Here is an 18,973-nt window from a genome sequence, read left to right on the forward strand (position 1 = left end):
AAACGACAAAGCACTATAATTCCTTGAAAGTGGCATCACAGGTAGATGGGGTTGATAGACAGGTAGATAGACATTGGCCTTCGTAAATCAAAGTACTGAGTACAGGAATTGGGACGTTGTGTTGAAGTTATATAAGACGATGGCGAGTCCAAATTTGGAGTACTGTATGCAGTTCTAGTCATGTACCAATAGGAGAGATATCAATAAGATTGAAATAGTATGCAGAGATTTTACAAGGCTGTTGCTGGAACTTGAGGAGTTGGCTTATCGGGAAAGGTTGAATGGGTTAGGATTTTATTCTCTGGAGCGTAGGAAAATCAAGGGAGGTTTGATAGTGGTATACAAAATTGAGGGGTATAGATGGTGTAAGTGTAAGGTGCTTTTATTTCCACTGAAGCTGGGTAAGACCAGATCTAGAGGTAAAAGTTTAAAAGTGAAAAGTGGAAGATTTATGGGGAACCTGAGGGGGTTATTCTTAGGAGACTAGTGCAAGGGGGGTGGCAAACGCAGTTTGATTGCAACATCTAATGGAAATTTGTAGAAGTGTACACACGAGAAAGATTTGAGGGGCTACGGTCTAGGTGCGGGTCAATAGGATGAAGCAGAATAGTTCAGCACTTACTTGACGGCTGAGGGCTCGTTTCTGTGCACAGGACCCTGACTCCAAATGCATCAGGTAGAATATTGATTGGCTATTAGCCAGCGTAATAGTGAAGTGTATGGCACAGTAAAATAGAAGACTCTGGTGAACAGATATAGGACAAGAGTGCAGAATAACAGCCTGACTCAAGGTGCCACCATAATGGTATTTTTTCTACCCTACAGCATCGTTTCTACAAGAACAGTCGAGAGGTCTATCTGCCTAAACCATCCTGGGGCAACCACACAGCTATCTTCAGGGATGCCGGCTTTGAGGTCAAAAGTTACCGCTATTATGACCCTAAGACCTGTGGTTTCGATTTTGCTGGAGCACTAGAGGATATTTCAGTGAGTGTGTGGTGAAGCTCATTCATAAATACAAATCAGACAAGGCTTGTAATTATAGATTGGTGTAAGCCACAACCTTTTCAATGCAATACCCTCAGAACGAAGAGTGTATTTGATGTTAATTACCTGTAGCTGGCAATTGGTTGAGATAGGGCGACATTGTAATGTGGTGGTTAGCGTAAAACTATCACAGCACCAGCTGTAAGATCGGGGTTCAATTTCCAGTTAGAAAAAAAGTTTGTAAGGAAAGGTCTCCCCGTGAACATGTGGGCTTCCAAGTGCTCTGGTTTCCTCCCATATTCCAAAGATGTATTGTTAGGTTAGTGTGTTGTGGACATGCTATGTTGGTGTTGGAATCATGGTGACATTTGCGGCCTGCCCACTGATTTGATGTCACACAATATATTTACAATCTCAGCAATTTTTCTTGAGCCACTCCAAAAATGGCAGGTGAGCAGATTGACCAATTATAATGTAACTAGAGGAATTCAGCATCTAAGCAACCCATTTGATTCATTTTCAATATTCTACAATGAAAATTTAAAGCATTGATTTCTAGTTCTAGCAAATTTTGAATCATGCTGTTCCCAGTACACCACCAACGAAAGGCTTACCTATAAAGGCATGCCCTGTGAAGCAGCTTCAGTACTGAACCTGAACTAAAAATAGAATACTGAGAGCATTCAGCTTGTCAGGTCACAAAAATGAACCCGTGTAGGGTATGGGGTCATGTACATAGTTTGATAATTTACTTTGACATCTGTGGGAAGTGAAACGGAGTTGACAGTTCAGAATGAAAGCTCTTTGTCAAAACTATTTTAGTATTGTATATTCTGGGGATTGTATACTGGATAGTGAGTAATGGATTCAGGATTGTATAGATTCTACTTCAAACCACAAAATCAGAATATCACAGACTTGTTAAGTATGGGTTTAACACACTTGCATTTACAGGAGGGTGCATTTAGATTTTTATTTTCCTTTCTGTTTCCCCGCAGAAACTCCCAGAGAGGGCCATCATCATGTTCCATGCCTGTGCTCACAACCCCACAGGCGTAGACCCAAGACCAGAACAGTGGAAGGAGCTGGCTGCTGCTGTTAAGGTGAGCACCAGGATCTATGGTGTCTTCAGGTGGTGCATTTTGAACCATAACCCACTTTTCCACTCTGATGTAGAGGTCTACAGTACAGATTCTAACCGTGTATTGTGAATAAAAATCACCATTAAAGTCCAATGGTTGAGGCTGGGGGCCTATCCTGGAGTTGGAGGATTGCCTTTGAGGGTGCGTGAGTGGGAGGGAGGGAGCAAATGGGCTTGTTTTGCTGTTTGTTGCTTGTGTTCTGATGATTGTGGCCATGCTATGGAACTTGTGAGCTGCCCCAGTGCATCCCTAGGTGAGTTAGTTGTTACACAAAATATACATTTCACTCTACGTTTCATCATATGTGTAACAAATCTGAACTTAAACCTGTCACAGTCCATTGTATCTGGTATATAATTGGGTCGTGTGCTCTTAGACAAAGGTGTAACTTCTATTTTGTTAAATAAAGTTAGACTTATGTGAATGAAGCTAAGATTTTCTTTTCTTTTCAGCAAAGAAATCTCTTCCCATTCTTTGACATGGCTTATCAGGGTTTTGCCAGTGGAGATGCTGACAGAGATGCCTGGGCAATGCGCTATTTCATTGAACAGGGCATGAATTTGGTTCTGTCACAGTCCTTTGCAAAGAACATGGGACTGTACGGTAAGTAAATGACCCAGATGCTTTTTCAGTTACTCAACAGTTTAGTTTGGTCGTCAGCACTCTGGATTGTACAGTCCCCAAAATCAGTGAAGGGTATCACTTGTATCTCAGTGGGCCACCTACAGGATGTCAGTTTTGAAGTAACCTTTCCTGCTAGTTTGCCAGATGAGGAGTCTGAGTTGACAGCTCATCTTCCTGTTCCTGTTCCTCTACCTTTGCAGCATTAAAAATCTAAACACTGAGATGTATAGGTGTGAATGAGGTTGGTTAATGTCATTCTGGAATAGCTGCTTCATTGTGTGACTGTGCCCGCTATTTACTTCATAATTAAAATCTGGAATGCAATAAAATCAAGTCCAGTCCATTTAGCCTGTTTAATCATTCAAAATGATTGTGGTAAATTTCTGCCTCAACTGTTCTTTCCTGCACATGCCCACATCGTTGAGTGATAAGCTGTTAACTGAGCATAACTTTCATTGACAGTGTCAACTGTTCCCATTGCCTTGGTTTCACCTCATCCTAATTCCATGTAAACTCAACTTGCAGTCCAGAGACGACATCTTCTAAAGAAAGCTAGTACCCCTGGGAATCGATATTTTGTGAAACATTAGCTGATCTCAATTGTGCAGTGCTTTCCACATCCTTTCCATGGCATGTCAAAGCCCACGATGTGTTTTTTTAAATGTAATCACTGTGATAGAAAACAGCATTTAAGTAACACAACACCACTGAGGTGGTCTGGTGAGACTAATCAGGGCTCCCACTCCCAGTCAGCTTTGAGCAGGGGCTTTTCTCTCTCGAGAAAAGATGAGGGGGCATAATTTTAAGGTGATTAGAGGAAAGTATAAAGGGGTTGTCAGAGGTAATTTTTTTTAATAGAGTTGAACACCTTGCCAGGGTGGTGGTAAAGACAGATACATTAGGGCCATTTAGATAGACACATGCGTGATAGAAAAATGGAGGAGTACGAGGAGGGAAATATTAGATTGTTCTAGGAACGTTTTAAGTCCAGCACAACATCGTGGGCTAAAGGGGGTGTACAGTTCTGTTTCATGAGAATCAAACAACTGTTGTGTGGCAACGGAGCTATGCTTGCAGTTGTGTTGGCTCTGATGATAAAACTGTGGCCTGGAGAAGATTATTGTGTTGTTCCTCTGTTCCTGAGAATGGTTACTCTAGAAGCTAAAGAGGAAAATCCATGTGGAGAATATCAGCATTAGAAGTTTGAGTGTTGACACTTAGGAAACATAGATATCAGCTAATCATTCTTGCTTGGGATCATTAGCCACTGCTCTCAGTGTGAAAGCTTGCTTTCTGGACAGCTTTAACCCCTACTGTGTCAAAAGCCCTCTAATGTGACAGTGACATAGCAGAACTAGCCCGTTCAGTCCATCACCTTTCTGTCAATTGCTGATCTATTTTCCTTCTCAACCCCATTCTTCTGCTTTCCCCATACCCTTTGAAGCCCTTACTTATATCAACCTCTGCTTTAAATATACCCAATGACTGGGCCTCCACAGCCGTCTGTGGCAATGAATTCTGCAGAAATTCTGAAGAAATTCCTCCTCTTTTAGATTTGTGGCTGCGCCAGGTGCACCGAGGTGCAGCTCCTCAGAGACCGTGTTAGGGATTTGGAGCTGCAGCTTGATGACCTACTGCTTATCAGGGAAAGTGAAGAGGTGATAGACAGGAGCTACAGGAAAGTAGTCATCCCTAGGCTACAGGGGTCAGAAAACTGGGTCACTGTCAAGAGAGGGAAGGGAAATGCCCGGATAGTGGAGAGCACACCTGTGGCTGCCCCCTCTCAGCAACAAATGTCTTGTTCTGGATACTGTTGAGGGGGATGACCTGACAGGGGACACCCATGGTGACCGGGTCTCTGGCATTGAGCCTGGCACTGTTGTGCAGGAGGGAAGGAGGGAGAAGAGGAATGCGGTAGTCATAGGGGATTCCATAGTCAGGGGAACGGACAGGAGATTCTGTGAGCCTGATAGAGATACCCACATGGTGTGTTGCCTCCCAGGTGCCAGGGTAGGGGATGTCTCAGATCGGGTCCTGAATATTCTAAAGGGGGAGGGTGAGCAGCCAGTTGTCTTGGTACATGTTGGTACCAATGACTTAGATAGGACAAAGGAGAAGGTCCTGAAGAGAGATTTCCAGGAGTTAGGAAGGAAGCTGAGAAGCAGGACCTCCAGGGTAGTAATCTCAGGATTGCTACCTGTGCCACGTGCTAGCGAGGGCAAGAATAGTCGGATCAGGCAGATGAATGCGTGGCTGAGAGACTGGTGTAGGGGGCAAGGCTTCAGATTCTTGGATAATTAGGATCTCTTCTGGGGGAAGTATGACCTGTTCAGAAAGGACAGGTTACACCTGAACCCGAAGGGGACCAATATCCTCGTGGGAAAGTTTCATAGAGCTGTTAGGGAGAGTTTAAACTAATTTGGCAGGGGGATGGGAACCGGAATGATAGAGCAGAGGAAGGGGAAAACAGAAATAAATCTAAAATAGTGAGCAGTAAAGATGTCAGGATAGACAGGCAGGTGATGGGGCAAATTTGTAGCCATTGGGATGAGTTGCAGTGCAATAAAGTTGCAGTGAAATCAAAGCAAAAAGTATCAAATACTGGTCTTAAGGTGTTGTACTTAAATGCACGCAGCATAAGGAATAAGGTTCATGATCTTGTTGTACAGCTACAAATTGGCAGCTATGATATTGTGGCCATCACTGAGACCTGGCTAAAGGATGTATGTCTCTGGGAGCTGAACATCCAAGGATACACAGTGTATCGGAAGGATAGGAAGGTAGGCAGAGGGGGAGGCGTGGCTTTATTGGTAAGAAATGATATTAAATCATTAGAAAGAGGTGATATAGGATTGGAAGGTGCAGAATCTTTATGGGTTGAGCTAAGAAATCGCAGGGGTAAAAAGGACCCTGATGGCAGTTATTTATAGGCTTCCAAACAGCTGCAGGGATGTGGACTACAAATTACAACTGGAAATAGAAAAGGCTTGTCAGAAAGGCAGTGTTATGATAATTGTGGGGGATTTAAACATGCGAGTAGATTGGGAAAATCGGCCAGCACTGGATCTCAAGAGAGAGAATTTGTAGAATGTCTGCGAGATGGCTTTTTAGAACAGCTTGTTGTTGAGCCCACTAGGGGGTTGGCTGTACTGGATTGGGTATTGTGTAATGAACCTGAGGTGATTAGAGAGATTGAGGTGAAGGAACCCTTAGGAGGCAGTAATCATAACATGATTGAGTTCACTGTGAAATTAGAAAAAGAGAAGCCGAAATCTGATGTGTCGGTATGTGTCAGTGGAGTAAAGGAAATTACAGTGGCATGAGAGAGGAGCTGGCCAAAGTTGACTGGAAAGGGACACTGGCAGGAAAGGCAGCAGAGCAGCAGTGGCTGGAGTTTATGCGAGAAATGAGGAATGTGCAAGACAGGTATATTCCAAAAAAGAAGAAATTTTCGAGTGGAAAAAGGATGCAACCGTGGTTGACAAGAGAAGTCAAAGCCAAAGTTAAAGCAAAGGAGAGGGTATACAAGGAAGCAAAAATTAGTGGGAAGACAGAGGATTGGGAAGTTTTTAAAACCTTACAAAAGGAAACCAAGAAGGTCATTAAGAGAGAAAAGATTAATTATGAAAGGAAGCTAGCAAATAATATCAAAGAGGATACTAAAAGCTTTTTCAAGTATATAAAGAGTAAAAGACAGGTGAGAGTAGATATAGGACCAATAGAAAATGATGCTGGAGAAATTGTAATGGGAGATAAGGAGATGGCAGAGGAACTAAACGAGTATTTTGCATCAGTCTTCACTGAGGAAGACGGCAGTATACCGGACACTCAAGGGTGGCAGGGAAGAGAAGTGTGCGCAGTCACAATTACGACAGAGAAAGTACTCAGGAAGCTGAATAGGCTAAAGGTAGATAAATCTCCTGGACCAGATGGAATGCACCCTTGTGTTCTGAAGGAAGTAGCTGTGGAGATTGCGGAGGCATTAGCGATGATCTTTCACAAGTCGGTAGATTCTGGCATGGTTCCTGTAGACTGGAAGATTGCAAATGTCACTCTGCTATCTAAGAAGGGGGCAAGGAAGCAAAAAGGAAATTATAGACCTGTTAGCTTGACATCGGTGGTTGGGAAGTTGTTGGAGTCGATTGTCAAGGATGAGGTTACAGAGTACCTGGAGGCATATGACAAGATAGGCAGAACTCAGCATGGATTCCTCAAAGGAAAATCCTGCCTGACAAACCTATTACAATTTTTTGAGGAAATTACCAGTAGGCTAGACAAGGGAGATGCAGTGGATGTTGTATATTTGGATTTTCAGAAGGCCTTTGACAAGGTGCCACACGAGGCTACTTAACAAGATATGAGCCCATGGAATTATGGGAAAGTTACATACGTGGATAGAGTGTTGGCTGATTGGCAGGAAACAGAGAGTGGGAATAAAGGGATCCTATTCTGCTGGTTACCAGTGGTGTTCCACAGGGGTCCGTGTTGGGGCTGCTGCTTTTTACATTGTACATCAACGATTTGGATTATGGAATAGATGGCTTTGTGGCGAAGTTTGCTGACGATACAAAGATAGCTGGAGGGGCCGGTAGTGCTGAGGAAACGGAGAGTCTGCAGAGAGACTTGGATGGATTGGAAGAATGGGCAGAGAAGTGGCAAATGAAGTACAATGTTGGAAAGTGTATGGTTATACACTTTGGCAGAAAAAATAAATGGGCAGACTATTATTTAAGTGGGGAAAGAATTCAAAGTTCTGAGATGCAACGGGACTTGGGAGTCCTCATACAGGATACCCTTAAAGTTGACCTCCAGGTTGAGTCGGTAGTGAAGAAGGCGAATGCAATGTTGGCATTCATTTCTAGAGGAATAGAGTATAGGAGCAGGGATGTGATGTTGAGGCTCTATAAGGTGCTGGTGAGACTTCACTTGGAGTACTGTGGGCAGTTTTGGTCTCCTTAAATAAGAAAGGATGTGCTGATGTTGGAGAGGGTACAGAGAAGATTCACTAGAATGATTCTGGGAATGAGAGGGTTAACATATGAGGAACGTTTGTCCGCTCTTGGACTGTATTCCTTGGAGTTTAGAAGAATGAGGGGAGACCTCATAGGAACATTTCGAACGTTAAAAGGCATGGACAGAGTGGATGCGGCAAAGTTGTTTCCCATGATGGGGGAGTCTAGTACAAGAGGGCATGACTTAAGGATTGAAGGGTGCCCATTCAGAACAGAAATGCAAAGAAATTTTTTTAGTCAGAGGGTGGTGAATCTATGGAATTTGTTGCCATGGGCAGCAGTGGAGGCCAAGTCATTGTGTGTAATTAAGGCAGAGATTGATGGGTATCTGAGTAGCCAGGGCATCAAAGGTTATGGTGAGAAGGCGGGGGAGTGGGACTAAATAGGAGAATGGATCAGCTCATGATAAAATGGCAGAGCAGACTCGATGGGCCGAATGGCCTACTTCTCCTTTGTCTTCTGGTCTCATGGTCTTCTAAAGGGATATCCTTGTATTCTGAGGCTGTGCCCTCTGATCCTAGACTCCACCACTACCAAAAACTTCCTCTATCTAGCCTTTCAATATTTGGCATGAGATTTCCCCCACCCCACCCCCTTCTGTTAAACTTCAAGTACAGGCTCAGGGCTGTCAAATGCTCCTCGTACGTTAACCTTTTCATTCCCAGCATTATTTCTCGTAAACGTCCTGGATCCTCTCATCCCAGCACATCAGCACATCCTTTCTTAGAGAGGGTCCTGACGAAGGGTCTCGGCCTGAAATGTCGACTGTACCTCTAACTAGAGATGCTGCCTGGCCTTCTGCATTCACCAGCAACTTTGATGTGTGTAGCTTTCTTAGATGTGGGGCCTAAAACTACTCAAAATACTCCAAATACAGACTAACCAATGCTTTATAAAGTCTTGGCATTACATCCTTGCTGTTACATTGTAGCCCTCTTCAAATGAATGCTAACCTTGCATTTGCCTTCCTCACTACTGACTCAATCCTGCACTGGGATTCCCATGTTCCTCCTACTGTCCAAAGTTATGCCACTTGAGAATTCAACCAGCAAGAAATTGTTTCTGAAGCATTTGGTCAATATCATTAACTGGCAAGATGCTTAAACTGCTCTCAATCTTAATCCTAAACTGCTGAACAGAATCCTTGAAGTTCATTTGCACTGTTGCCTTCTGGGTCTTCCTGCTCAACCTCTTATCTTAATGGGCTTTCTTTAATCTTGCAGGCGAACGTGTGGGTGGATTCACAGTAATCTGCAGTGATCCCGATGAGGCAAAGCGCGTGGAATCCCAGCTGAAGATCTTGATCCGTCCCATGTATTCCAACCCACCGTTAAATGGAGCTCGCATTGCTGCCACCATCATGAACACAGCAGAACTCAGGAAAGAATGGTGAGTGCGGTTAATGACCAACACGTTGAAGGTCTGACTTCCTGCTGGCAAATGAAGAGGTTGGGACACAGGCTCAGTCTTGGGGACCAGGTATCAGCCTCAGCTGTGCTGAACAAGTAGTACTCTTCTTCCTCACTTGGATTCAGATTTGGGTTCATTTATCACATGTACAGTACATCGAAACAAACAGTGAAATGTGTCGTTTGCGTAAATAGCCAACACAGCTTGGGATGTGCTGGGGGCAGCCCACAGGTGTCACCACTAATTCCAGTGCCAACATAGCATGTCCGCAATGCTGAGCAGAACAACAAAGAACACAACAACAGCTAAACAAGCCCTGTTCCTCCCTCCCACTCACCCACGCACACAGCAATCCTCCAACGGCAGGATAGGCCTCCAGCCTTCAACTTCTGGACTATCTACTGACCGACCTTCAGATTCTCTTCGGTATCAACTCCCAGATAGTCAGGGACGGGACCCCAAACTCCGGACGTGCCAACTGATTGTGCCTCTTTGTGCCTCCTGGTCACTGGCCTTTGAGTGCAGAGTGGAGGCGTGGACCGCAGATGTCCTCTGCTGTCTGTCTGTGTCACTGGATAAGTAGGGTTCAAGCACTGTTCCAGAGGCAGCGTCAGAGGAGACATGAGACTGCAGTGCTGGAATTCAGAGCAAAAATCATGCTGCTGAAGGATCACTGTAATTTGGGTAAGGCTTTAAACAGTGATTGCTCATAATCAATTTAATAGCTGTGACACGCTTTGAGATTTTCTGATGGCATAAAACACCCGTTTTAGTTCCTTATCTTTGGACTAATGAAAGTAGAGGAATTTGCACTTGGAGCTGATGTGCAGAAGTGAATTGTTCATGGTTGTCTGATGTGGAGAGGGTGATCTGTGTTGAGGAAAGAAAGATACCCGCTATCGACTCGGTCAATATCACCACCCAGGATCACTGGAGAATTGGAAATCAAACACTTGGCAGATCAGGCAGCAGCTGTTAAAAATCAGAAAACCTGAAATGTTAGTTCAGTTTCTCTCTCCACTTATGCCATCTAATTTGCCGTGTGCTTTCAGAGTTCTCTCTTCTTATTTCAGACTGTAAAATGGCACTGATAAGTGCTGACTCTACATGCAACTACAATGGAAATCATTAAATATTCTCATTTAGGGACCAGTACAGCTGAAATCCACAGTCACAGACATAAGTACTTCAATAAGCAGCATAATTTTAATGTTTTAAAAAATATATTGCTACTCAACATCAATAAACCTCATACGGCATTGATCACAAGTGCAATTCCCCTTCAAGAACGTGGAAGCAGGGACAATGCATTGGTTGCCAAGTATGAATGAAATGCCAAAGCTTTAGACACCAACCAACTACCCCGCCTCCCCCCATGCCAATTATCATGATGGCGGATGTAGTCTCTGGAAATAAAATTGAAGACCTCAGAGCAAGATTGCTGTACCAGAGGGACGCCATGAACTGCTGTGTACTTTGCTTCATGGAAACATGGCTATCAGCTGCCATTTGCCTGTAGTGGAGCGTGTATCAAGCTTCAGATTCCTTGGTGTCCACATTTCCGAGGATCTCACCTGGTCCCTGAACTCCTCCATCCTGATCAAAAAGGCGCAACAGCGCCTTTATTTCCTGTGGAGCATGAAGAAAGCTCACCTCTGTCCCAGGATACTGATGGACTTTTACCACTACCATTGAGAGCATACTCACCAACCGCATCTCAGTGTGGTATGGCAGTTGTCCTGTATCGGACCGCAAAGCACTCCAGCGTGTGGTGAAAACTGCCCAGTGGATTATTGGCATCCAATTGTCCACCATTGAGAATATCTACCATAAACGCTGCCTGGGCAGGGCGAAAAGCATTATCAAGGATGCATCTCACCCTAACCATGGACTTTTTACTCTCCTCCTGTCCGGTAGGCGCGACAGGAGCCTCCGCTCCCGCACCAGCAGGCACGGGAAGAGCTTCTTCCCTGAGGCTGTGACCCTGCTGAACCTCACATCACAGCACTAAGCAGTATTGCACCCATATTGTACTGTCTCAGTACTTTTATATTTGTGTGCTGTAGCACTTTTTATTCATAGTTATTTTGTAAATAACACTATTCTTTGCATTTCTGGTCAGATGCTAAATGTATTTCATTGGCTTTGTATCTGTACTCGGCACAATGACGAGTACAGATACAAAGTTGAATCTAATCTAATTTTGAACATAGCGCTACAGACCGATGGCTTCAGCTTTCTCCATAAAGACAGGTCAACTCAGTTTTTTAAAGATAGCAGGTGGAGTATGCTGTATCATTAACTCTTTTTTGTCTGCCAAGGGACTTTTCCACCATCCTGGTTGCGGTGTAGATTCCACCTCAGGTCAACAATAGGCAGACACTGGAAGAGCTGGGCGTCATAGTCAGCAGGCAACCTGATGCCTTACCTATCATTGCAGGAAATTTCAACCAGGCCAACTTGAAGAAATCTCTGGAAAAACTACCACCAACATGTCACCTGTGGTACACACTTGACCACTGTCATACCACCATCAAGAACGCTTACTGCGCCATCGTACACTTACACTTTGGAAAGCCCCATCTCTTGGCTGTACTTCTACTTCCAGCGTATAGGCAGAGACTGAAGACTGCAGCACCAGTGGTGAGGACCAAGATGGCATGGTTGAGGGAGGCCAGGAGCACTTAACAGGACTGCTTTGAATCGGTGATCTGGACAATGTTCCGAGATTCGTCTTTGAATCTGAATGAGTATGCCACAGTTCTTACTGACTTCATCAAGACCAGTGTGGATGAGTGTCTGCCTTCGAGAACGTACCAGACATACACAAGCCATGAACGATCAAGGAGATTTGTAGTCTGCTGAGTGCTAGATCTGTGGCACTTAAGACCGGTGATCCAGAACCATACAAGCAGTTTTGGTATGACATATGGAAGGCTATTTTAAGATCAAAAAAAAATCCGATTGAGGTCATTGATAGAATTGGATGCATATCAGATCTGGCAGGGTTTGCAGGCCATTTCTTCCCAGAAAGCTGAACGACTGTGATGCTTCCGGGTGAGTTCAACACTTTTTATGCATGCTTTGAAAACAAGAATGAAACTTCACCTGTGCCAATCCTCGCAGCATCTGGGGACCCTGTGATCTCTATCTCGGAGGCTGATGTCAGAACACCTTCCAGAGGATGAACCCTTGCAAGACATCAGGGCCTGATGGTGTACATACTTGATAGGAGTCTGAAAACCTGTGCCAACCAACTGTGTTCAAGGACAACTTTAATCTCTTACTGCTGCAGTTGGAGGTCCCCACCTGCTTCAAAATGACGGCAGTCATACCATGATCAAGAAGAGCAAGGTGAACTATCTCGATGACTATTGTCCTGTGGCACTCATATCTACTGTGATAAAAGTTCTTTGAGAGGTTGGTCATGGCTAGAATCACCCCACCAGGGAAAGGGTTCCTCTTGTCTTCACCTATCACCCTACTATCCTCTTTGTCCAGCACATAATTCTCCACCGCCATCTCCAATGTGGTTCCACCTCACAGTACATCTTTCCCTCTTCTTCCCCCCCCCCCCACCTCCTGTTTTCCACAGGGATTGCTCCCTACATGACTCCCTTGTCCATTTGTTCCACCCCACTGATCTCCCTCCTGGTACTTACCCCTGCAGGCAGAACAAGTTCCACACCTGCCCCTACTCCTCCTCCCTCACTACCATTCAGGGCCCAAGCAGTCCTTCCAGGTGAGGCAACATTTCACCTGTGAGTCTGTTGGGATCATCTACTGTATCCGGTACTCCCAGTTGGCCTCCTGTAGATCAGTGAGACCCAATGTAGATAGGGAGACCGGTTCACCAGTAAAAGTGGGATTTTCTAGTGGCTACTCATTTCAATTCTACTTTCCATTCCCATTGCAACATGTCGGTCCTTGGCTCGTCAACTGCTGCAATGAGGCCACACTTGGGTTGGAGGAGCAACACCTAGTATTCCAACTTGATGACTGCCCCCCCACCTTCACTGTTCTCCATTCCCATTTCCCTCTCTCACCTTATCTCCTTACCTGCCCATCACCTCCTGGTGCACCTCCCTCTTCCATTGCTTCCATGGTCTTCTGTTATCTCCTATCAGATTCCCACTTCTCCAGCCCTTTATCTCTTTCACCAATCAACCCCAGCTCTTTACTTCATCCCTCTCTCCCGGTTTCACCTTTAACCTACTTCCTTGTACTTCTTCCCTCCCTCACCTTCTTACTCTGACTTCTCATTGCTTTTCTCCGTCCTGATGAAGGGTCTCGGCCAGAAACGATGACTGTACTCTTTTCCATAGATACGCCTAGCCTGCTGAGTTCATTTCCATGAGTCCAGCCATATGTATGTTTGTCCTGATTCCCACTAATTTCTGTTTCACTGGGGCTTTGATGGCACACACAAATGTCACACTGATGTGAAGATTAGTATCTCTCCTCTCCCCTGTGGATTTCATCTCCTTTCTATGTTTGAATCAAAGCTGTGGTGTTGAATGGCCCTGTATGATTGAATGTCTAGAAAATGACAGGAGGGTTTATTTGGAGAACAATCTTCTCGCAGTAAGTGTCATAGCTGTGGGACTGGAGGGGAGCTATGACACAGTGTTAATACAGAGCAACACACACAAAATGTTAGAGGAACTCAGCGTGTCAGACAGCATCTATGAAGGGAAATAAACAGCCAATATTTTGGCTGAGATCTTTCATTACTGCAGAGTTAAGACCCCACACATTAAAATCATACTTTTGTTTGGTTTTGATGCTTTCCCTGAAATGGAAAGTGATTCATTCTCCAGCATGTTGTTATGAATGTACTTGCTGTGCAGTAGAAATAAGACTTCTGACAGTGATCCTTCGATTTCATTTTGTCCCTGACTAGGCTAGATGAGGTGAAAGGAATGGCAAATCGGATCATCAGCATGAGAGAACAGCTGGTATCAAACCTGAAGAAGGAAGGCTCAATCCACAACTGGCAACACATTACAGACCAGATTGGAATGTTTTGCTTCACGGGACTCAAACCAGAACAGGTAATTCCAAGTGGAGAGGTTGTGGAGGCAGATGTTGGTAAGAGCTCAGACAAAGTTAAGAATCATAAGGTTGAGAATGATCAAAAAGGGTGAATACAGGACAGAAGGTGTTGAATCTGAATGCGTACAGTATATGGAATAAGTTAGTTGAAGTTGTAGCACAGTTGAAGATTGGCAGGTATGATGCTGTAGGCATCACGGAATCATGGCTGAAAGATTATAGCTTGGAGTTTAATGTCCAAAGATACACATTGTATCGAAAGGATAGGCAGGAAGGCAGAGATGGTGGCATTGCTGTGTTGGTAAAAGTGAAATCACATTATTAAAAAGAGGTGACGTAAGGTCAGAAGGTGTTGAATTATTGTAGATAGAACTAAGAAACTGCAAGGGTGGAAAAAAAACACCCAAACAGTAATTAGCATGTGGCGTACAAACTGCAAAGGAGGTAGAAAATCCTTGCCAGAAGGACAATGTTATGATAGTCATGGGGGGAGGGATTCAATAGCCAATAGGTGCAGGAGTAGGCCATTCGGCCCTTCGAGCCAGCACCGCCATTCACGGATCATGGCTGATCATCCAATATGCAGGTAGACTGGTAAAATCGGGTTGGTACTGGATTACAGGAGGGGGAATTTTTAGAGTGCCTGTGAGATGGCTTTTTAGAGCAGCTTGTGGCTGAGCCCACTAGAGGATCAGCTATTCTAGATTGGGTGTTGTGCAATGAACCAGAATTGATTAGAACCCTCAAGGGGCAAGTGGTCATAATATGACCAGTTTCACCCTGAAATCTGAGGAGAAGCTAAAGTCAGATGCATCAGTATTACAGAGGAGTAAAGGGAATTACAGAGGCATGAGAGAGAGAACACTGCAGGAATGATGGCAGAGCAGCAATGGCTGGAATTTCTGGAAGCAATTCAAAAGACACAGGATATGTACATCCCCAAGTATTCTACAGGAAAGATAATACTACCATGGCTAGCAAGAGAAGTCAAAGCTAACATAAAAGAAAGGAGGGGAGGGGTGGAACAACTTGCCCACCCATCGCCTCCCTCTGGTGCTTTTCCCCTCTCCTCCACTTTTCTTTCTTCCATGGCCTGCCTTCTGTCTCTTTCACCGACCAATTTCCTAGCTCTTTGCTTCATCCCTCACCTCTGTTTCACCTATTGCCTGCCGTTTCTCTCTCTCCCTCCCTCCCCCCACCTTTCAAATCTACTCCTCAGCCTTTTTTCTCCAGTCTCCAGCATTTTGTGCATGTTGCTCGGATTTCCAGCATCGGCAGATTTTCTCTTGTTTGTGAGTGGTGAAAGACCTTGATAGAGTGGATGTGGAGAGGATATTTCTTATGGTGGATACAGCCTCAGAACAGAGTGCATGAGGAATGAGGAATTTCTTTAGCCTGAGAATGGTGAATCTGAAATTCTTTCCCACAGGCAGCTGTGGAGGGCAAGTCTTTACGTATATTTAAGACAGAGGTTGATAGATTGGTCAGGGCATGAAGGGATATGGGGATTATGCAGGAGATTAGGGCTGAGAGGAAAATTGGATCAGTCATGTTGAAATGGTAGAGCAGACTTGATGGGCTAAATACCCTAATTCTGCTCCAATATCTTTTTGGTCTTGTGGACAATGATTTGTTCAGAGGAGTAATCTGTCACTGCAAAATACGCTAGGGTGGAGGAATGGAAGACCATTAGAACAGGAATGCAGTCAAGCCATACAGACTGAATGGGATCAGTCAGTAAAGGAACTGAAAAATCCAGATTTAAACTTTGATGGAATAGCAAAGGTATCCTGAAACCTGGCTGCTAGAGATTGGGGCAGGTAAATGAGTAGAGCTGAGATTTAAAAAAAAATTCAAAACCATAACACTGCATCCTTTAAAAGAGCAGTATTAAATGTTTCAGTTTAAAAGAATTCTGTTCATGCCTCACCCTGTTTGTTCTTGCACCATACACCAGGATTTTGTCATATTTCATGTAGATGTAGTAACTTTTTAAATGTGTCATAAATATAATAGAAATCCATTGTACCATTTTAATGGGATATTTTAATTGAATAATTTAAAACACTTATGCTTTTCAAATACTTTAACGGTCAACTGGTTAGTAAGGCTGAAGATGAAGCATAGGAAAATATATTTCTAAATTTTACATTAAAAATTAGTTGCTAGGAGAGTAAGAATGATTTGTTTGGGGCTCCCAGTTTGCTCGGTGAAGTGTAGTATAAACTTTGTCATCAGGAATGAAATAATTGTAGTTATTTGTTGCTGCCAGACCTACACTGGAACTCAATCATACCTGGTATTTTACCTGCAGGTAGAGCGTCTGACGAAGGAATTCTCCATTTACCTGACAAAGGATGGCCGGATTTCCATTGCTGGAGTCACCTCTTCCAATGTCGGGTACCTAGCACATGGCATCCATCAAGTCTCCAAATAATGCACCCAAGAAAGAGTCAAAACATGAAGGGGGAGGAGGGTGAAGAAACCCATCTTTCAATCACAGCCAGAGACCAGTCAGTTTGTACAGTATGATATTGTGAATTATCTTGTGGATATTAATTATTGAATCATCTTGGCTGACAAAGAGAAGGGTTGGGAGGAGTGGTAAATCGCCTGAAGTCTACCTTGTAAACTAATGGAAACTGAGTGAGGTTTTGTCTCCTCACCCTTGTCTGAAAGCATGGGTTTGAACAGCAGAAACCATCCTGTTCCCTGTGCTGTTTTTCTACGGTCAGCCCCTTGTACCCTGGGTATTTTTCAAACTGCTGCCCTGTTTCCATTTTCTCTCTTTATTTTGCTTCAGCTATCAGAGAAATACTCAGCTGTTTGTTTCCTTTTGATCTGCTTTAGCACGGTTACACAAATAACTTGCACATTGCTGGTAGCTGCTTTCAATATTGGGCCATTCTAGGTATACTGTAAGCAGGTAAAGGTCAACAGTATGTTCATGAGCATAATTGCTTAGCTTCATACTTGTCAGCATGATATGCCTGTAGGAAATGAATTGAACGGTTCTTCTGGTCAGACATCCTTTTAATCATGCTCTGTGGGTAGCTGTTTGGAATGCCCCTTACCAATAGGTTCCTGTCATGGTAGAATGGTTAATTGCGTGTTACATTTGGCTGTGTTGCTTTTAAAAAAATATTTGGCTCAGATTTGCCAAGGGGCGGTGCTGTTATGGACAGTACAAGAGATTCAAAACTGCTCTCTGTAGATGGTACAAGGCTGTGGAAGCAAGTTTAGGCTCGCTGTCAGCTGGTAATCCTGATTTTAAAAAGTCTTAGACCTGTATTGAGAGGCTCAATAAAGCAATTATACTTCCACGTGTGTCTAGCATTCTGCTGAATTAGTTTGAACTGACTGCACGTAGCTGCTGATTAATTCTTTTGCAGTACAAGTCAGGACATTAAACAGTCAGAAGCATTTGAAACCAGAAGAAATGATAATGGGGTCAGAACAAGCCCCATTCCATAAGAATTTGGCCTCTTGGCCCATCGAGTCTGCTTTGCTATTCCGTCATGGCTGATTTATTATCCTGCTCAATCCTGTTCTCCCGCCTTCTACCTGCAACCTTTGACCCCCTGATTATTGAAGAACCTATAAACCTCCGCCTTAAATGTACTCACAGACATTGCCTGCACAGCTGGCTGTGGCAAGGAATTCCAGATTCACCGCCCTCTGGACAAAAAATATTTGCCTCATCTCTGTTCTAAATTGACGATCCTCAATTTTGAGGCTGTGCCCTCTGATCTTGTAGGGAACATCCTCTCTACATCCACTCAATCCAGATCTTTCAATATTTGATAGGTTTCATTGAGGTACTGCCCCCACCCCCCACCCCCTTTAAACACTCCTCCTATGTTAACTCTTTCCTTCCTGGGGTCATTTTTGTGGAGCTTCTCTGGATCCTCTCTAATGCCAGCACATTCCAAAACTACTCTCAGTACTCCCAAGTGTTGAAGTTTTAGTGTCACATGCTTGCTTTTGCATTCTAGTATTCTTGAAATGAATGCAAACATTGCAGTTGCCTTCCTTACCAGCAACTCAACCTGCAAGTTAACCTTTAGGGAATCTTGCACAAGGACTCCCAAGTCCCTCTGCACCTCTAATTTTTGAATTTTCTCTCCATTTACAATATAGTCCATGCCTTTATTCTTTCTGCTAAAGTACATGACCATACACTTCCCTACACTATATTCCATCTGCCACTTCCTTGCCCATTCTCTTAATCTGTCTAAATCCTCCCGCAGACACCCTGATTCCTCAACACCACCTACCCTTCCACCTATCTTTGTATCATCCACAAACTTGGCCCCAAAATCAATTCTTTCATCCAAATCATCAACATATAACATGAAAGGGAGCAGCCCCAACATTGACCCTAACAGAATGCCACCAGTCACTACCAATGAACCAGAAAATGCCCCCTTTATTCCCACTCTTTGCTACCTGCCAGTCAGCAAGTTTCCATCCTTTCTAGTACCTTTCCCACAGTACCATGGGTTCTTGTGTTGTTAAGCAGCCTCATGTGTGGCAATTGAAAATCCAAATAAACAACATCCTTGGACTCCTTTCTCTATCCTGCCTGTTATTGCCGCAAAGAATTACAACAGATTTGGCAGGCAAGTTTCCACTTTAGAAAACCATGCTGAGTTTGGCCTATTTTATCATGTACCTCCAAGTACCCCAGAACCTTAATAGACTCCCAACATTTTCCAACCACTGAAGTCAGGCTAACTGGCC

The 18,973-nt window shown here is 44.0% G+C and overlaps 1 protein-coding gene across 2 annotated transcripts in view; it reads left to right on the top strand.

The window, feature by feature from the left end:
* The window catches only part of got2a (glutamic-oxaloacetic transaminase 2a, mitochondrial), a 30,123-nt gene extending 12,570 nt beyond the window's left edge, over positions 1-17,553 (top strand). For both annotated transcript variants that reach the window (XM_072279262.1, XM_072279263.1), the window contains exons 5-10: positions 826-987; positions 1,986-2,090; positions 2,582-2,732; positions 8,989-9,154; positions 14,079-14,229; positions 16,545-17,553. In XM_072279262.1, the coding sequence (XP_072135363.1) occupies positions 826-987; positions 1,986-2,090; positions 2,582-2,732; positions 8,989-9,154; positions 14,079-14,229; positions 16,545-16,667 (858 nt within the window). In that variant the 3' untranslated portion in view covers positions 16,668-17,553. The remainder of the gene's footprint in view (positions 1-825; positions 988-1,985; positions 2,091-2,581; positions 2,733-8,988; positions 9,155-14,078; positions 14,230-16,544) is intronic.
* The last annotated feature ends 1,420 nt before the right edge of the window (positions 17,554-18,973 follow it).

Source organism: Mobula birostris, chromosome 15, assembly GCF_030028105.1.
Source record: "Mobula birostris isolate sMobBir1 chromosome 15, sMobBir1.hap1, whole genome shotgun sequence".
NCBI lineage: Eukaryota > Metazoa > Chordata > Chondrichthyes > Myliobatiformes > Myliobatidae > Mobula > Mobula birostris.